Source organism: Gopherus flavomarginatus, chromosome 7, assembly GCF_025201925.1.
Source record: "Gopherus flavomarginatus isolate rGopFla2 chromosome 7, rGopFla2.mat.asm, whole genome shotgun sequence".
In the NCBI taxonomy this organism is placed as follows: Eukaryota; Metazoa; Chordata; order Testudines; family Testudinidae; genus Gopherus; species Gopherus flavomarginatus.
The window spans coordinates 29,833,734-29,855,203 of NC_066623.1; the positions used below are offsets into that span (position 1 = coordinate 29,833,734).

Genomic DNA, 21,470 nt, shown 5'->3' on the forward strand with positions numbered 1-21,470 from the left:
TGTGTTTGAAATGCCTCAAGGAAAATTAGTCTCAGGATAACACAAAGCAGATCAGGGGAATGCTCAAAACAGCTTTCAGAGACAGTCCCATTACGAGAAAATAAGGAGGCCTGTTTTAGAGGAAACAATATGTCACCAATGAAACCAAATTAATTTCATGTCTGGCAAGAAGAATTATTTGTCATGTATGGCAGTTTCAATAAAGAAGCCATTAGACTTCATTAGTGTAAAATAGACAAATGTAAGGTAAATTCATCTCATCTTGTTTTAAATGCAATCTGCTCTCCACTACCTGAATCCGTCTTTATTTGCCTCAGTGAGATGGCAGGTCCCTCCATTCTGGCATGGATTCTGAATGCAGGCATTAATGGGCATATTGCAGTCTCGACCCTATTGGGAAAAGTTCAAGAGAAATTCAGTTAGTAACACACAGAGCAGCTGGACTAATCTATCTTGTGTATTGGGCTTTGTTTTCATTTTCTCATTTGCACTGACAGAAAGAATGTAGTCTTCAGAGCAGTCACATCACCTAGCATTCTTTACTGAATGGCAGACATTGCTTAAACCAGGCTTTTGGGAAGGCAAGGCTACAGTTATGGCTAGTATTGGTGAGTGTATCGGGCTACTGTTTGGGTTTGAAGCCTCTGGCTAGTTTTTTTTTCACCTGTTGGTTTGGAGAAAGCTGTTGGGTTTAAATTTATAGACTATACTTAATTCTTTAATATTAATTACACACTGAAATGAGCAAATAATTCCGATGAGAGGTACACCCAGAGCAGTGCAGAGTCAGTATGCACTCAGCAGCACTTACAAGGACTCAGTCAAGTGTTAAGGCAGCACACAGAACTCAATACTAAGGATGGCCAAAACTTGAAGGTAAAAGCTTATGTTTTCTGAGAGGAGGCCCAGCTGAAATTCCTCTACAAAATACAGTGACGTCGATTCAAAATAGCATCCTTACTAAGCAGCCTTGTGTTTTTAAGAGAACATCCACAAATATCTCCAAGTGCATCAACTACTATAATTCTGCCCTGTCATTACTAGATGACTACCTGTGTTAAGCAACTGATTTTTGTTGGTCCTTTGCGTGGCTGTTAAAGCAGGTTCACCTGGACTTGTAGCCTGCTGGTTAAAGCTGAATTTGCTATGGAGTTGACATCTACATCATAGTACTGGTCCTTTCCTTTGAGTTATTTCAGAACAGATTATAAATTTAGGAAAAGTCTCTGGTCTGCCAAAGTCTGCGCAATCACAGGAAACTGAAGGGATCTGCCCAGTGGTTTTAGGAGATGATCCCTTAGCAGTGTCTCTCTCTCTATTTGATTTGCATCACCAAATAATCCATTGAGTCAATTCTGTCAATAAATAACCACACTCTAAGATAAGAAAAATATTTCAAATTAAACTAAAAAGGTTATTGAAGTAACATTTTTCATTTAAAATCACAGTTCATATCCTGTGTTACTATAATAATATTTTTGTGACTAATCTGTAATAGTCTTTATAAGGCTGAAGCAGTCCCCTGAGTCAACAGGGGCAGAAGAAGTGGCTGCATGCAACATTGGAGAACCTAGCTTTCATTTTAAAGTGTTCAGTGGCAGGTTTGATGATTTGCCTTCGGCTGGATTCAGGTTTGGTTAACTTCTTGCAGACCTGTCTGCACTCAGAACAAGATGCATACATACGATATGCTGTCCCCAAGGCCCTCTCTTAATTGTTACATCTTGCAGTGGTCATTCAAAATATAGGCTCTAATCCTGCAAATGGGTCCCAGACGGGTGCAAGGGTCCACATCCATTGATCCAACTGCAGGATCAGGGCTGGAAAGGAAGCTTATCAGGGTTGTTTCAATGGCAGCTGAAGTGCCTATCGTGTATAAATACTATGTAAATACCAACAATCCAAAACCCCCGCAGGCTTTCTAGCCTGGGATTGATGCAGTCTCATCAGTTTCAAGTAGTCAGAAATTTTAGAAAACAACCAGTAGTCATGAGGAGCTGTAGAGAAATTGTTGAATATGGTTGATAGCTGCTTTTCCCTCACGTTGCTCATGATGTATATTCCATGTAGGTGCTTATATGCTCCCCACCCCAGTTACCATAGATTTGAGTCCCACAAATGTTAATGATCAACATAGTGTGAGGTAGGGAAATATTCTCATTTTGCAGAGAAACCAAGCCAGAGAGAGACAAAGCACCTTGACAAGATCACACAGAAGTCTGTGGCAGAAATGGCAGTTGAAACCACAGTTCCTGAGTACAAATCCATTGGTTTAGCCACAAACACATCAACCCTAGCATTAGGCAGAGGGGAAGGCTTGTGTTTGTTGTGCTTGTTTGTTTTCTCTCCAGGCCAAAAGGAGAAAGGAAGAACATCCATCAGGATGCTCCGATTCTGAAGGTCAGGGAAGCAGAAGACCCAGGTCCAAAAAGCAGGAGCCAGACCTGATCAAATACCAGAATGATTGAGGATTAGCAGAGCCCACTCCCCAAATTAAGAAGAATGAGTGGGCATGGTGGGGCTTTGCTCAGGAACTGGCACAGGTGCCTTGTGCTTCACTGATACCCAAGCCTCTGCCAAACAGCTTGGCATTTTCCATTTGAATCATTCACTTTAAAAGGTCTTGGGGAAAAGGGGGGGATGCTGAAAGCAAAGAGAAAAGCTCATGCACCTTTTGTTTTGGCACTGTGTTCCACAGCACTTACAGGATGCCAGCCACATCTAATACACTGCCACCCGCTGCAGTTGCCTCTGCTTTGTCTATCTGTATTGCAAACCCTACATGCGCGACATGTCATCCTAGTGAAGCTGGGATGATGCCATGTTTAATATTTCTCAAATGCTCAGCACAAATGCTTTTCCATATCCCTGGTAAATGGAGTATTTTGCAGATGATTCAGTACTGCAGATATCCTTTCAACTTCACACATACTCTGTGTTCTCTTGGCATCGAAGTCTGAAACCCTCTGTGAACTAAGCATAGCAACACGCAAAACAAAAAGCCCATCATTTATGTTTCCAAAAGTTCTACACACACTCTCGGAACAGCCTTTCAAACACCATGTGTGACAATATTCATATTACCTTTCATGCAACTATGCACATTTCCTTGGAAGTTACTGGTGACTATTACTAAAGATCTGTGTTAAAATGAAAGCACACCCTTCAAAAGCATTTTCTAACCGCTCCTATCTGCACATGAAATCCGGATGATTCAGAGCCCAGTTTTCACTTCTTCACTATATAAGCCTGTGTTATTGGGTTTTCAGGGCTTCGGTGGCCTCAAGCAACCTGGAAACTGAACAATGTTTTCTGCTGAATCAGACTTTCAATTATAACATTAATTTGCTGTGTGATACTAGGTAAAGCAGAACCTCTGCCTCAGTTTACCCATTTCCAAAAAGTGGGATAACACAACTTGCCTCTTTCTCTGTGATCTCATGAGTGTCAGCTGTCTGTTGAGCACTCTGAGTTCTTTAAAGAAGGTGCTATGCAAGTGAAATATTTTATCGTACACAAAAATGTGGAAAACAAAGAGTAAGCAGAGACTATTTAAAATATCAGTATTGAGTAAGCTACAGCCAATCAGGCCACTTCACTTCTGAATGAGAGAGACCATGCAGGGGTCTAATGTGCTTTAACTTCACAGCTTGAGTTAATGCATCTTGACTTTCCTGAGTGTTCCTATATAGACGAGCCCTAAGACATGCTGAAAACATCTTTCAGATAAAGATTGCAAATCTCTGGTCCCACTTTACAACAATACTGGCATATTTGTAAAGGATTAATTTCTTTAAATGTCAAGCACCAATCCTCAACTCAGTTCATTTGCTCTTGAACTGAAGACAACTATTTGACCTATATACCCTGAAAATTAGTTATGTCTGTTCTCAAAAGGAAAAACATTGAACATTTGGTCCAAGACTCAGGGTGTGTGAAGTAAGCTGGAACTGGAAAAGGAGGTACAAGCTTTGCTTCCAAAGATCTGGCCCACAGACAAAAACAACATGATTGTCTCAGTGATTCATGTCGCTAGATTGGAGGGTCTCCTTTTGACTGTAACTGTATTTTTAGGGATTTGTAACTCTACACTAAACATTTTGTTGTAGTCTGATGGTGAGGCAAAAGCATCAGCCTAGAGACATTTTCTGGTGAGTTGTACAAAACAACACCTGCTCACCCCAGAAAAATCTGCTTGGCCACTCCCATAGAAGAGGGACGGAACAACATGGATTTTGACATAAAGTTCCTACAAATGGCAAGGCAGAGTGCATACAGGTCAGGACCACATTTGGATTTCATATGTACCCCTGTAAATCTGGAGCAAATCAACCGGCTCCAACTTTAGTAGAGTTGCTCCAAATGAACATTCCTGTGAAAAAGCAAAATCTGGCCCATAGAAAATGTAAGTTCTTCTTTTAGTCCCAGCACTAATTTAAATAAATGATACTGAACAGTGCTGTACATACAGGCTGTAGATCACAAGAATTATATCAGATCCCGGATTCAATTACTGGACCGTACTTATTACATTTTCCAGGATCAAATGCATCATAACAGCAAAAAGCCAAGAAGAATTGGCACAATCCAACGGAGAGTTGGGCAAATAGGGCAAAGAGAGGTTATGTGAATACATGTTTGATGAAAAAACACATTTGCTTTGATCATATTTTGACCATTTAAATTGGTTTGCTGTCATAATGGGGAAAGTGCATATTTGTTTGTGCAATGGTTTGTGACATACAAGTTCACCAAGCCATCTGATATTTTGGGTTTTTGTCCACCTACTTCTAAGAGAGTCAGCCAGTCACAGATAATCCTATTAGCTCATCATACCCCAGAAAGAGGGCTTCATCCTGCACTACTGAAATCACTGGGTTTGGCCAATAACTTCAATGGGCGCAGCACCGAGCTCATAATGAAGAGACAAAGTTAAAGCAACTACTTCATGGACAACTCCTAGGCTGAAAAATGTTTGCATTAAGTGTCCGAACAATTTGAAATAACAGACAAAACCAGTCTGCTTTTGCACATAATCCATGCACAAAAAGAAAGCTAAAACTTGTCAAATCACTGGCTGTAAATTATTTCTCCAGCTCTACCATAAATAATAATACTATCTAACACTTTGCATCTGTAGATGTCAAAGCACTTTACATTATCATTATTCCTATTTTACATATATCTGGAAACTAAGGCACAGAGAAACAAAGTGATTTGTCCAAGGTCACCCTGCAGGTCAATAGTAAAGCAGGGAACAGAACCCAGGACTCCACCCATTAGGCCACACTGACAGTCATAACCACTAGGTAGCCATATTTTTCAGGTGAGTTAAAAATAAATTAGGCACCTGCTGATACAGAGGCTATTATTTCATAATATACTGGTAATAAATATTTAAGGAATCCATCTCATAGTACCTGTGTGTCATTAACTGGGCAAATACTGCAATAATATTTCCATCAAGATTCACTCGGTATTTTAAACTAACGTGATTTGCCTGTGCCCTTAACGCCATTGAGTTAGCACCAGGCAAATTTCTCAATTAAGTTTTAATAGCACAAATATTCACAGAAAATGAATTTCAAGGTAATGTACACAGGAATTTGCAGAAATTGAACTTTGAATTTCCATGTGTGAGTATTCGCATCACAAGTGCTTGAGCATTAATTTAACCTGACCATTCAACACCAACATAAACAAATCAAATACTATCTACTCCAAAAAATCCTCATGTTTATGCCATGTAATTTTAAGAATTTACAAAAGTATCAAGTAGTTCTGGGAAGAAAAAAAGAAGAGGAAACCAACCAATTCACAGATATTCTCTGAGCAACAGACTAAATAGACTGGATATATTATTCACTGAGAACTATTCATTTCTTAGCAGTTTCCTCTTAAAGAAAGGAACATATCTGGCTCACAGATTAAAGGCACTGGAATCATTTTCCTACTCAGCTTTTTGGAGGAGGTTTGCACAGGGCTGCCCAGAGGATTCAGGAGGTCTGGGGTCCTCGGCGGTGGGGGGCTCCCCGCTTCAGTGGTAATTCATCGGTGGGAGGGTCCTTCTGCTCTGGGACCCACCGTTGAAGTACCCCGAAGACGCGTGGCAGGGGGCCCCCACTGCTGAATTACTGCCGAAGACCCGGCACTTCGGCGGTGGGTCTTGGGGCAGAAGGACCCCCTGCCACAGGTCTTCGGGGCACTTCAGCGGCGGGTTCCAGGGTGGAAGGACTCCCTGCTGCCGAATTACCACCAAAGACCCGGAGCGGAAGAAGCTCTGGGGTCCCCGGGCCCCGCGAGAGTTTTCCGGGCCCCTCGGAGCGAGTGAAAGACCCTGCTCCAGGGGCCCCAAAAAACTCTTGTGGGGACCCCTGCGGGGCCCGGGGCAGCTCTGGGTTTGCAAGAAGAAGAACCTTGCATCATATCCTAAAAGCAGCAAAATTTAGATATGGAATTTTGATAGATCAACAGACGAAACACAAAATATTATAATTCTCTTATTTTCCTCTTATAAGGCAACTCTTATTGCTGCAAACTTAATTCTGCTCAGTTAAACTAAAGTAAGAATGGAACAATTGCATCAACCTCATTGGAATGATTCTGTATTTATACTCCTATCGCAGAAATCATAATTTGGTCTAAAGACTGTTACCCACTGAAAATGTGGGAAAACCAGAAGTTTTCATTGCAGGAGACTTGACATACCACTTGTATGTGACTCCAGAAAAACTCAAAGATACGCTAGCTAGCCACTATCTACCAAAAATGAAGTTACAAAACCTGTTGCTGACTTCTTATGTTATTCTAGAATGATATATTATAATTATCCTTATAAAAGGATGAAAAACCCCTCCATCTCCCATTAGTCTGTGCTGTGTAACATTAATCACTGCTGAGTCATGCTGAGTTTAAAGGTTATTGAAATGTTACCAGATACAATATTTTTCAGGGTACAGAAAGTGATAAGACAGAAGGCATAAAATGATTATTCTGTGTAACTAGGAGAACCACTTTCTAATTAAGAGACATTTCCTGTAGCTGTAACATATGGTGACTCAATTCAATAAATGATCATTTTGTCAAAAAACAATGGCAGATCTCAGACAACAGCAGTGACAGGGAGCCAAGAAGATTCTTATGCCCCCATGGAAAGAGACTAAAGAAACTCCGAGCATCTGGGTAGGCAGAAATCGGAACCACAATGAGCAGCAGATTAAGCTGCTTTTCAGTAGCCGCTGTCTTTTTTGGCCTCTGAACTGGAAGTGCAGTAGGCTCCACACCAGTAGAGACATAGAGGCCCATAGGGCAGCCACTGAGATTTTTTTTTCCTGGCTGATGGGAACCTTGTTCAGTGACTAACATGTCTTTGTGTTGGCAGCTGATACAAAAGTACTCTGGGAAAATGACTGCAGGAGAAAGAAAAAGTTTCCAAGCAAATACACAGACACTGTTAACTCTTCACCCTATGTTATTCCTATTACTAGATTTTGTTGAGGCAGTGCATGGGCAGAACATATGTCACAGTTTTCATATATTTAGTGCAGACACTATGCCAAATCAAATTCAGTGAGAGAATTTTGAAGTAAGACCTAGCCATGTTCTTTGATCATTTTAAGTATCTTAACTCCTTAAATATACTAGATCTTTCTGAGAGGTCAATACACCAAATCACTCAATTGCAAGAACACCATCTTGAAAACATGCTCCACTGATACTCCAAAATATCAGTGTAACATCCCACCACCAACACAACCAACCTCACAAATGCCAGTGCACTCAACTTACCCAATAAAACCCAATAAACCCGCTTCACTGAACAAGAAAAGACTAAATAAGCACTTTACTCCATAAGAAACTTAAAGGGCCACTTTTCAGCAGCTAAACCAAAATGCAAACTACTTTTAAGCATTTATCTGTCCTGGGATGCCATCTTAAGCGGAAATATCTACTGGGTTTAATAGTTTAGTTGTCCTGCTGCTGTGAAATTAAGAAAAGATGAAAATGTTTCCCCCTTCCAAAATGTATAATGCATGACTTCATTCTTTAGCCATATCTAACTAATACGGGGACTCCAAGGGTATGGGTACACTTGAAATTTCAAAGTGCTGCCGCGGCAGTGCTGCGGGAGCGCTGCCACGGCAGCGCTTTGAAGTGTGAGTGTGGTCAGAGCACCAGCACTGGGAGAGAGCTCTCCCAGCGCTGCATGTAAACCACATCCCTTACGGGTGTAGCTTGCAGCGCTGATTACACTGAGGCTTTACAGCGCTGTATCTTGCAGCACTCGGGGGGGGGGGAGGGGGTTCACACCCCTGAGCGTGAAAGTTGCAGCGCTGTAAAGTGCCAGTGTAGCCATGGCCCAAGTTTCTTAAGTATTCAGAACTGTACTGCTACCTGTGACATTACTGATGATTGTCCCGGTCGTGCAATCATTAATGGCACTCTGCAAAGGCACAGCAACCTGCCCACTTAGATCAGATTTCAGGCTCAGGCTGTAAGTTGGTGAACATACAAGGAGATAACTAGAACAAGGCAAAGCTAAGTTTGTTATTGCTTTACAAGAACCATCTCTGGTTTGATGCGGGAGAGCGGAGAGGAAATAATCCATGCACCAATGAGTGGAAAAGATACAACAGCCCTTTAGAGAAAGGCAGGCTAATTTCAAACTTCTGTGAAGGATATTCAAAAAGAAAACATACACAGATTAATCAAGTATACAACAGCTTCCCTTTAATAACTACATGAGATAAACACAAGCTGTAAATACAAATTAAAAGAAGCAGGAAGAATTTTACACAGATGACTAAGAAAACATGAAGGGATGAAGTCAGCACTCCAACCAAAGCACTTAATTATAAGTTTGGTAGAAAAAGACTATCATGAAGTTCTGTTTACAACTGTAACATTTCAAAGCCCCTCATTATAAAGGAAACCAACGTTTATATGCTGAGAATGTTAAGAAAACCCAAAACTTAATGAAGTGTGCTGTAAAACTAAAAACAAACCATTACAAAAACCCTATTATGCAAACTGCTACACAAATGAAATTGGGGGACAGCTACACAAAGGGAAATATGTGGATTGCTACATCCATTGCTGGTGTAATGAACCTAAACCAACTGCACATCTGTGTGAAGAAAGGATCTGGATCTCAACAGAATGATTACTGATATTGCAGAAGTGGAGAATGAAACTAGCTTTGAAATATTTGATTCCTTTGATGGGCTAGATATGAAAAAGAACACGCAAAACCACAGCCTATTTACTGTACCATTCTCTCCCTCTCAGAAACCTCTTAAGACAAAGGATTCCATATCAAATCACATTGCCTTGGGAGGCAATATACACAGATTGCTGCATAAAGTTGAGGTCACTCAGATCTGTCTCCTTTTTGGCAGATCCAGATGATGCAGTTTCCTTGTTTATCCTGTACCTGGCCAGCATAAGATGGCTAAGGCTCAGTTGGGATAAAATGCAGATGATGCTAGCTTGCAGGGTTAGGTAATTAGAAGAATTGTCAGGGTGCATGTCTGATCCATCTGTTGGTGGCACATATACAAATTATTTGACAAAGCAGGTATTTTGGACAATATTAAGGTACTTTTGAATCTGACTGCTCTTAGACAGCAAGCTAGAAGCAGAGACTCAGACAGATTTTGTTAATTTGTGTTTTGCAAATGGGCTGTGCCTATTCCTAGCCAATGCACACCTTGCACAGTCATTCATGCCTTTGCCACTGTGACATTGGCAGACCAGGTACCAGCTCATGCCAAGGCCCATAGGCCTCACTGAACACTGACAAATGCATAGCTGGAAACCAGTCTGGCTCACCTGTGTGTTAGCCTTGTTAAAACAGATGTTAAGTTGATAAGAATGTGTTTAGACTTGATGAAATGCTTGTAGGATGCGGCATGTATTGATCTCACTTATAACCTCTGTAGTCCATGGCATAAACTTATATTGAGTGTTCGCATTGTAAATCTCTGTAACTGTGGAACACCAAACAGGAAAGAAGCATTAATTAGCGTAAATTGCTGGTCCTGTGGGCAAGACGCCTCATTGAAACCAAATGAACCATTGTGAAACATCAAAGGATAAACACTTCGTTGACTGCCCCCCACCGCCACACCCACCCATGAAGAGGAGATGGGTACCACACTTGATTCATCAGTTTGAACTCTGGGGGAAAAGAATAAAAATGCCTGATGAGAAGAAACTGTATCACTATGTTGCTTGGAATTTGTCAAGGGCAATATTTGTAAGTATGAGCAAGGAATTCCCAAGTTGCTTGGTTTGGATTAGTCCTAAAGGACATATAGAACTTGCATATCATAGCAACTACTATTACCTTTTGGAACCAAAGACTGTATCTCATTTGTGTGTGCATATTTACCTGCTTTAACCATAGAAATAACTCTCATTTCTTTTTCTTAGTTAATACATCTTCAGTTAGTACTATAGGATTGGCTACAAGAGTTGTCTTTGGTTTGAGATCTGAAGTACATTTGACCTGGGGTAAGTGACTGGTCCTTTGGGACTGGGAGTAGCCTGAATATTATTGTTGATTTTTGGTGTAAGGGACCATCTATCACAAATGCGGGCTTGCCTGGGTGACAAGACAGATTGGACTATCCAACTCCATGTTAAGGCTGTTACAGTGCTTTTAGGAGTTCACATTTGGTTGGTGAGGTCTAATTACAGAACATACCCAATTTGGGGTTTGTGCCCTCTTCCTTGACAGTCTGACTTGAGGTTGGCACTCACGTTTGTGAGCTACCTTAGACAGCTTGACAGCCACCTCTAGGTTACATTACTGCAAGTGATAATAAATTACCCACATTCCTTGGTAACTTGTTCCAGTGGTTGATTACCCTCACTGTAAAAAAGTTGCATTATATGATTGTTAATAATCCAATAATCTAATTTAGTTAATGTGAGAAAAAGTTTCATTCATTTCTAATTTTGGTCAAAGTTTCAGATTTGGTTTGATCTCACCTCAACCAGTTCATTAATCCATTTTTGGGTGACACAGCAACCTAACTTAAACCCTGCCCACTATTTTTCACACATGGTGAGAAATACTACTTGCTGAAAGCCACAGAAGGTGATTTCAGGAGAAGAGATCAGTTTAGGTTTTAGCTGTGAAACCTTCACAGCATTGGTGAGTGTAGTAAAGATACAGAGAACTGTTACTGCCTACAAGGCTCTATACAGTAATCTTCTGCACCAGTTTGGCTTCAACTGGCATCTGATTAAACAATAATTGGACATGGCAGCAGCACTTCTTAGTGACTTTCTTGTCCTTATTAATAAATCCTATTTGTCAATTTATAGTAAGTTAGGCCAACTCTGCTCTCTTCAGCCTCATTTTATTTTAATCAAAAAGATTTATGACCCTCCAGGGTATACTACACCTTCCATTATCTTTGTAGCTAGTTATCAAGATTATGTCCATCAAAGTCAAGGTGCAAGGATATTATTTAAAATATTCTGGCATTGGCGCCATCAGTATGAAATTTGATTCTCAGCGGATGCTTGTGGTTTACTTGTTAATAATATACATTATTGTGCATTTCTTCTTGCCTTATGGACCTCTGCTTACACAAGCATGCTGTATTTCAATGCTTGTGTAAGCAGATGCTATAGATAAAGGACTTCCGGGCTTTCAATCAGCAGAAAGAAGAGGTGGAACAAGTCTACCACATGAAAAATCCACATCCTATACTAATGGACAGGAAGCAATCTCCATGAATCTGATGCTGGAACCTCTGGAATACTTCCAGAAATGTAACTACTTAAGACGTAAACCAAAATCCTAATTTCAATTTAAAAGAAACCTTTGAAGTACCCTAAAATATCCTATTATAGATGTTATATTATTCAGACTACAGGAAAGATGACAAAGGAGGGCTTAATTAGAATTTCAGAAAGAAAATGCAAACAAACTGCAAAAAATAGAGGAAAATTTTCTCTTGTCTCTTTCCATTAATGTACTGATCTTAGGTGTTACTTGTAAAAAGCAGGTATAAAAACTTTTCAGGCAAGAATTTTATTTTCAAGAAGACAATGTCCCGTTAAAGTGTGGCTTATTTCCTCCAAAAAGGTCTGACATCAGACCATGCCACAACATCATGAAAGAACAAGTGTGACATGAGTGATGGCCATATGTAAATGTTTGGGTACTTCCACATCCCATGGCTGATGTGAGATGGATAGACACAGTTAAGTCAGTTCGGTTAAATGATTTTAAAGAGAGTCAGTAACAATCAAAAACAACTAAAAGGACACTCACATTTTATTATCCTTTTAAAACCAACAATCACAGTAAACATTTAATATTAGAGCATTTTGTTCTGTGGGGGACACATAATCCCTTGGCACCTAGCACGAGAGGAGCCAGTGTGGCACTTAACACTGGCTTATTCCAGGCACACAAATCAGGAATCAAAATACTGATGTTCAGTTTTGTGGATTAAGCATTTAAGCATGTGAATAATCTGATCCCCGCCTTGCCAAAGCACTTAAGCACAGGTTTACCTCACAGACTCTCAGAGGTATAAGGAGAAACAGACTCCAAGGAGAACAGAGGAGGCAAGTCTTTCTGACCTCCGCATGGCTCAGTGACTGAGATCGTGAAACCAACGGGGAAGAACTGATAGAATGCAAGAGGCTTTGATACAACTGTACCTATTGCGCATGGGCTTTGTCTACATGAGCTGATCGCCCGTTCTGAGGCAAGATATGGCATTGCACCCTTTCCGTTCTATAGGAGGTAATGCACTCTCACTTTCCAATGAAAATTGTTTTCTCTACTGCCTTAGACTGCTTAGAGCAATTTCACGCAAAGCCATCCCAAGGAAAGGGAAAACAAGGAATTAACCTCTGAGGAGAGGTAATGAGCTTAAATTCTGCTGAGGGTCTCAGACAGAGAAAGACAAAGGCTAGAAGGTCATGTCTTATATGGTGAAGTCAATGCCAGAGCCGCACAGGAAGAGTAAAAGAAAAGAGCCAATTATGAGAGGCTTTAATAATAAGGAGGACTGTCTGGTGTGACCGATGGCTTCAATTGGGTGGTTGGTCAGAGTGAAGAAAGATTAATAGTTAAATACGCACAGCCTGACTAAGCAGGGACATAACAGTCTACAGATATCTGAAGGATGAGGACACCAAGGAGAGAGAGACATTACTTAACATAATAAGAATGGGTGTAACTAGGACTGAGAGGATGATATTAAGAAAAGGAAATTCAATTTGACATTAAAACAAGCTTCTAAGAGTGAGATTTGTTAGAGTGTGGAATGGGAAAAGAAAGGGATGGGAGCTTCATTCTTTGGACACTTAAAACTAGACTGATGAGTAAATGTACAATGGTGAACAATCCTGCATTGGCAGGGGCCTGGAGGAGAAGTCTTCTTTATATCAATTCTCAGTTATATCACCAGCTGAGGCTCTGACTCTCTAATTTATTTAAAGTCACCTTTATTGTGGAGAAAGGCCTTATTTGCGCATAGACTGGCTAACCTAGTAAGGATGGCTTTAAACTAGGTTCGACGGGACAGGTGAGCAAACCCCACAGGTAAGTGGAGAACAAGACCTGGGAGATGGGTCGGAAACAGGAGGGAGCATGGGCTATAATGGCAGAGAGAAAGGAGGGTCAGGGCAAAGCTGGGAGGCAAGATCAAACCAGTATCTTAGATGCCTATATACAAATGCAAGAAGTATGGGTAATAAGCAGGAAGAATTGGAAGTGCTAATAAATAAATACAACTATGACATTGTTGGCATTACTGAAACTTGGTGGGATAATACACACGACTGGCATGTTGGTGTGGATGGGTATAGTTTGCTCAGGAAGGATAGACAGGGGAAAAAGGGAGGAGGTGTTACCTTACATATTAAAAATGTACACACTTGGACTGAGGTGGAGATGGACATAGGAGATGGAAGTGTTGAGAGTCTCTGGGTTAGGCTAAAAGGGGTAAAAAACACGGGTGATGTCGTGCTGGGAGTCTACTACAGGCCACCTAATCGGGTGGAAGAGGCGGATGAGGCTTTTTTCAAACAACTAACAAAATCATCCAAAGCCCAAGATTTGGTGGTGATGGGGGACTTCAACTATCCAGATATATGTTGGGAAAATAACACCGCGGGGCACAGACTATCCAATAAGTTCCTGGACTGCATTACAGACAACTTTTTATTTCAGAAAGTTGAAAAAGCTACTAGGGGGGAAGCTGTTCTAGACTTGATTTTAACAAATAGGGAGAAACTCGTTGAGAATTTGAAAGTAGAAGGAAGCTTGGGTGAAAGTGATCATGAAATCATAGAGTTTGCAATTCTAAGGAAGGGTAGAAGGGAGTACAGCAAAATAGAGACAATGGATTTCAGGAAGGCGGATTTTGGTAAGCTCAGAGAGCTGATAGGTAAGGTCCCATGGGAATCAAGACTGAGGGGAAAAACAACTGAGGAGAGTTGGCAGTTTTTCAAAGGGACGCTATTAAGGGCCCAGAAGCAAGCTATTCCGATGGTTAGGAAAGATAGAAAATGTGGCAAAAGACCACCTTGGCTTAACCACGAGATCTTGCGTGACCTACAAAATAAAAAGGCGTCATATAAAAAATGGAAACTAGGTCAGATTACAAAGGACAAATATAGGCAAATAACACAGGAATGCAGAGGCAAGATTAGAAAGGCAAAGGCACAAAATGAGCTCAAACTAGCTATGGGAATAAAGGGAAACAAGAAGACTTTTTATCAATACATTAGAAGCAAGAGGAAGACCAAGGACAGGGTAGGCCCACTGCTCAGTGAGGAGGGGGAAACAGTAACGGGAGACTTGGAAATGGCAGAGATGCTTAATGACTTCTTTGTTTCGCTCTTCACTGAGAAGTCTGAAGGAATGTCTAATATAGTGAATGCTTACGGGAAGAGGGTAGGTTTAGAAGATAAAATAAAAAAAGAGCAAGTAAAAAATCACTTAGAAAAGTTAGATGCCTGCAAGTCACCAGGGCCTGATGAAATGCATCCTAGAATACTCAAGGAGCTAATAGAGGAGGTATCTGAGCCTCTAGCTATTATCTTTGGGAAATCATGGGAGATGGGGGAGATTCCAGAAGACTGGAAAAGGGCAAATATAGTGCCCATCTATAAAAAGGGAAATAAACACAACCCAGGAAACTACAGACCAGTTAGTTTAACTTCTGTGCCAGGGAAGATAATGGAGCAAGTAATTAAAGAAATCATCTGCAAACACTTGGAAGGTGGTAAGGTGATAGGGAATAGCCAGCATGGATTTGTAAAAAACAAATCGTGTCAAATTAATCTGATAGCATTCTTTGATAGGATAACGAGCCTTGTGGATAAGAGAGAAGTGGTGGATGTGATACACCTAGACTTTAGTAAGGCATTTGATACGGTCTCGCATGATATCCTTAACGATAAACTAGGAAAGTACAATTTAGATGGGGCTACTATAAGGTGGGTGCATAACTGGCTGGATAACCATACTCAGAGAGTAGTTATTAATGGCTCCCAATCCTGCTGGAAAGGTATAACAAGTGGGGTCCCACAGGGGTCTGTTTTGGGACCGGTTCTGTTCAATATCTTCATCAACGATTTAGATGTTGGCATAGAAAGTACGCTTATTAAGTTTGCGGACGATACCAAACTGGGAGGGATTGCAACTGCTTTGGAGGACAGGGTCTAAATTCAAAATGATCTGGACAAATTGGAGAAATGGTCTGAGGTAAACAGAATGAAGTTCAATAAAAATAAATGCAAAGTGCTCCACTTAGGAAGGAACAATCAGTTTCACACATACAGAATGGGAAGAGACTGTCTAGGAAGGAGTATGGCAGAAAGAGATCTAGGGGTCATAGTGGACCACAAGCTTAATATGAGTCAACAGTGTGATACTGTTGCAAAAAAAGCAAACGTGATTCTAGGATGCATTAACAGGTGTGTTGTAAACAAGACACGATAAGTCATTCTTCCGCTCTACTCTGCGCTGGTTAGGCCTCAACTGGAGTATTGTGTCCAGTTCTGGGCACTGCATTTCAAGAAAGACGTGGAGAAATTGGAGAGGGTCCAGAGAAGAGCAACAAGAATGATTAAAGGTCTTGAGAACATGACCTATGAAGGAAGGCTGAAACAATTGGGTTTGTTTAGTTTGGAAAAGAGAAGACTGAGAGGGGACATGATAGCAGTTTTCAGGTATCTAAAAGGGTGTCATCAGGAGGAGGGAGAAAACTTGTTCACTTTAGCCTCCAATGATAGAACAAGAAGCAATGGGCTTAAACTGCAGCAAGGGAGATTTAGGTTGGACATTAGGAAAAAGTTCCTAACTGTCAGGGTAGTTAAACACTGGAATAGATTGCCTAGGGAAGTTGTGGAATCTCCATCTCTGGAGATATTTAAGAGTAGGTTAGATAAATGTCTATTAGGGATGGTCTAGACAGCATTTGGTCCTGCCATAAGGGCAGGGGACTGGACTCGATGACCTCTCGAGGTTCCTTCCTGTCCTGGAGTCTATGAGTCTATGAAGCATTTCTCCTGATCCCTTTCTCCAGATGCAGCACTGAATAATCAGAGTCAATGCCTCAAGTCACTCAACATCTGCTTTATCACTGCCCTAGAGCAAATGGAAACATTTCCTCAGGCTTGGCTCCATTGTTAACAGCCCTCATTAGGCCACAGCATAACACATTATTGTGCTTTTTACAGGGCTCCTGATGAGTATGTGCCTGCCTCACCACCCTCAGCTAGCAACTTTGGCCTGTAATACTTGCTTAAGCCTTTCATTTGTATACTCTAGTGGGTGTAAATCCTCACTTTCCCTAAACCTACTGTAGCAGGGGAAAAGGATCCCTACACAAATCAGCTAACCAATGCATACTTGTGTCTTGGAAAGCATGAATAAAACCTCCAAGTGTGAACAGGTGGGTGGTATGCTTTCCTCTTTCACAGTCTTCCTGTCTTGGGGGCATCAGATTAAATTATAACCCTTGCTGGTGCCAATGGTCTTTGCCTACAAAATCCACATGCATACAGGGGCTCTTATTTTAGAGGGCCACCCATTACTCTTCTCTTCTCTCTCAACCTCTCTGGCTCTCCACTTTATCTTGCAGAGAGCAGAAAGTACTCCTACATTCATGGATAATTATTCTAAATATTGTAGTTTCATCAGAAAAATGTCAAGGCTTCCAAGGATGGCATCACAGGATGGGAATCTAGTTCACTGAGACAGAATCTCCTAACAGCAGCAATATTTTGCTGCACTGATTTTTTTCACACTAATCAAACTTGGCAAGGGACTAGCATTCCACTATCTTTCCCCCCATCCTGATGCTGTTAATGGAAAGAGGCCCAGATAGGATAACATGTAAAGACTGAGACGTTTGAACTCCTTCATATGTGGAAGAGTGCAGGCAAGATTTAAGAGTTCCTTCCAATTTCTCCTCTTTCTGGAATTCAGACTGAAGGATTTTTCTTGCACTGACTGATGTATGGGGGATTTATGCACATATGTTAATAGACCCAAAGAAATAAAAGAAAGGAGTTGTTTTCCCAAATGGTATAGTCTAAGAAATTAGAGCTGACATATAGTCTCATACAGTTGACATGTATCATGAGCCAAATTCCGCTCTCAGTTACACCCATGCAAACCTCACTCAGAGCAGTATAACTGAGGTTACAGTTTGATGTTTTTCACAGACTGTTAAGCACAGATTGGGCCAAACTTTAGTAAAGAGATGGGTCTTGCATTCTGACCTGAATATTGTCTGACCCGGGCATAGTGTCAGATCTTCCCTGTTAAAGCATTCCAAAACAAGTTCCTGATACAGAGAATGCTCTGTTGCAGTGCCCGAGAGACTTATCTAGCACTTTTCCAGTTGCATTGTCCTTATGAAGAATACCTGTGTTGGTTAATTGTAGATGCAAGTTATCCTTCAAGATAGTCAGGTATCAACACATTTAGGACCGTATAAATTAGAATATTGACTTTGATCCCAATCTGGAAATGAATAGGGAGGAAGTAGAATTTGTGGAGCAACATTGTGATGAACTCACATTAGCCTCTGTAACTTAAGAGGTGTGCTGTACCAGTTGTACCTGCTCAGTAATGCTCACCTTAAATCTCAGGGAGATTTGCAATAGCCTAACACTGAGTTGATGAAGTCATGGGTCAGCCAAACTCATTCCATTTTATCCAAACCACCAAAGCTCAAAGAGGTGATGAAGAAAACAAAGAAAGAAGAAGTGGGGCCGCTATACACTGAGGATGGAATGGAGGTTAAGGATAACCTAGGCATGGCCCAATATCTAAATAAGTACTTTGCCTCAGTTTTTAATAAGACTAGTGAGGAGTTTAGCGATGATGGAGGGATGATAAACGGGAATGTGGATATGGAGGTGGATATTACCGCAACTGAGGTAGAGGCCAAACTTGAACAGCTTAATGGGACAAAATCGGAGGGCCCGGACAATCTCCATCCGAGGATATTAAAGGAACTGGCGCGTGAAATTGCGAGCCCGTTAGCGAGAATTTTTAAGCAATCGATAAACTCGGAGGTTGTGCCGTACGACTGGAGGATTGCTAACGTAGTTCCTATTTTTAAGAAAGGGAATAAAAGTGATCTGGGTAATTATAGGCCTGTTAGCTTGACGTCTGTAGTATGTAAGGTCTTGGAATAAATTTTAAGGGAAAAAGTAGTTAAGGACATAGAAGTCAATGGTAATTGGGACGAATTGCAACATGGATTTACTAAAGGTAGATCGTGCCAAACCAATCTGATCTCCTTCTTTGAGAAGGTGACGGATTACTTAGATAAAGGAAATGCGGTAGATATAATTTACCTAGATTTCAGTAAGGCATTTGACACGGTTCCACATGGGGAACTGTTAGTTAAATTGGAAAAGATGGGGATGAATATGAAAGTTGTAAGGTGGATAAGGAACTGGTTAAAGGGGAGACTCCAGCGGGTCGTATTGAAGGGTGAACTGTCAGGCTGGAAGGAGGTCACTAGTGGAGTCCCTCAAGGATCGGTTTTGGGACCGATCTTATTTAACCTTTTTATTACTGACCTTGGCACAAAGAGCGGAAATGTGCTAATAAAGTTTGCGGATGACACAAAGCTGGGGGGTATTGCTAACACGGAGAAGGACAGGGATACTATTCAGGAAGATCTGGACCACCTTGTAAACTGGAGTAATAGTAATAGGATGAAATACAATAATAAAAAGTGCAAGGTCATGCACTTAGGGATTAATAATAAGAGTTTTAGATATATGTTGGGGACGCATCAGTTGGAAGCGACAGAGGAGGAGAAGGACCTTGGGGTATTGGTTGATAACAGGATGACTATGAGCCGCCAATGTGATACGGCTGTTAAAAAAGCAAATGTGATTTTAGGATGCATCAGGCGAGGTATTTCCAGCAAGGATAAGGAGGTGTTAGTACCGTTATATAAGGCGCTGGTGAGACCCCATCTGGAATATTGTGTGCAGTTCTGGTGTCCCATGTTCAAGAAGGATGAATTCAAACTGGAACAGGTCCAGAGACGGGCTACTAGGATGATCTGAGGAATGGAAAACCTGCCTTATGAAAGGAGACTCAAAGAGCTTGGCTTGTTTAGCCTGGCCAAAAGAAGGCTGCGGGGGGATATGCTTGCTCTATATAAATATATCAGGGGGGTTAACGTTAGGGAGGGAGAGGAATTATTTAAATTTAGTACTAATGTAGGCACGAGGACGAATGGGTACAAACTGGATATAAGGAAGATTAGACTTGAAATTAGATAAAGGTTTCTAACCATTAGGGGAATGAAGTTCTGGAACAGCCTTCCGAGGGAAGTAGTGGGGGCAAAAGACTTTTCTGGCTTTAAGACTAAGCTTGATAAGTATATGGAGGGGATGTTATGATAGGATAGTTTAATTTGGGCAATTGATCTTAGATTATCACCAGCTAAGTCTGCTCAATGGTCTGGGGGGAGATGTTGGATGGGATGGGAACTGAGTTACTGCAGAGAATTCCTTCTTGGGTGCTGGCTGGTGAGTCTTGCCCACATGCTCAGGGTTTAGCTGATCGCCATATTTGGGGTCGGGAAGGAATTTTCCTCCAGGGCGGATTGGCAAGGGCCCTGGAGGTTTTTCACCTTCCCCTGCAGCGTGGGGCATGGGTCGCTTGCTGGTGGATTCTCTGCAGCTTGAGGTCTTCAAACCAATTTTGAGGATTTCAATAACTCAGTCCTGGGTTAGGGGTTGTTATAAAAGTGGATGGGTAGGGTTCTGTGGCCTGCCTTGTGCAGGAGGTCAGACTAGATGATCATATTGGTCCCTTCTGACCTATGAGTCTATGAGTCTATGAGTAAGGGGGAAGGGCAGTTATTCCATTAAATATGTTCATTTGGCCTTATTCTCACATATTAAATACAGCACAACGTGTGTTTTAAACTCTTCTCCTTTTATTCTGCTACTCCCTTAATTCGGGAAGGGGGAAGAGTGATTATTGTCTAATGGAGATGATCCTCCTTTGCTTGTTCCTGGCTAAGCTCACTATCAAGGGAAACTATTAAAAAGAACAAATAAAAGACCAACAAGTCATGCATGTCCAATGAGGTCATTATCAGAATGCAGAAGGCCTTATCATATTCCTCGGGTCTCGGGTCTCGCTAGCACACCTACTCTAGTAATGTATTACTTTTTCAATTCTCAATTTGATTATTCTATTTACCATAAGCAGCAAAGAATCCTGTGGCACCTTATAGACTAACAGACGTTTTGGAGCATGAGCTTTCGTGGGATGCATCTGACGAAGTGGGTATTCACCCACGAAAGCTCATGCTCCAAAACGTCTGTTAGTCTATAAGGTGCCACAGGATTCTTTGCTGCTTTTGCAGATCCAGACTAACACGGCTACCCCTCTGATACTCTATTTACCATATATACTTGATCATAAGCTGGTTCATTTATAAGCCGACCCCACCAAGATGGATAAATAAAAATGGAAATTTTTTATAACCCGTTCATAAGCTGACCCTATAATACAGGAGTCAGCAAATTTTGGCTCCCGGGCCATCAGGATAAGCTGCTGGTGGGCCGAGGTGGTTTGTTTACGTAGAGTGTCCGCAGACACAGAGGTAAACCTAAGTAAACGAAGTGTCCCGGTGCACCAGCTGCTTACCCTGACAGGCTGGGACAGCAACTGGTGGGGAAATTTTTTTGGGGGGAGAAGCTGGGAGTCAGGGGAGTAACCCCTGTGACCACCCCCCACATGACTCCACCTCTAGCCCGGGACCCCCCTACACTCCCCATCCCATCCCTTTCCACCTTATCTGGGAAGGGCAAGGGGAGGATGTCTCTGACCTGGTTGGAGCTGCTCCGGCAGGCTGGGCAGCGCAGCCGTAGCCTGCTCCAGCAGGCCAGACCAGGTAGTGCGGCTGCAGCATGTTCCAGCGAGCTGGGCCGGGCGG

General features: G+C 41.6%; 1 protein-coding gene across 1 annotated transcript in view; it reads right to left on the bottom strand.

Moving 5' to 3' along the window:
* Positions 1-21,470, bottom strand: part of SLIT3 (slit guidance ligand 3) — a 789,390-nt gene that overhangs the window by 90,086 nt on the left and 677,834 nt on the right. Inside the window, exon 27 of the mRNA XM_050962519.1 lies at positions 293-390. Coding sequence (XP_050818476.1) covers positions 293-390 — 98 coding nt within the window. The remainder of the gene's footprint in view (positions 1-292; positions 391-21,470) is intronic.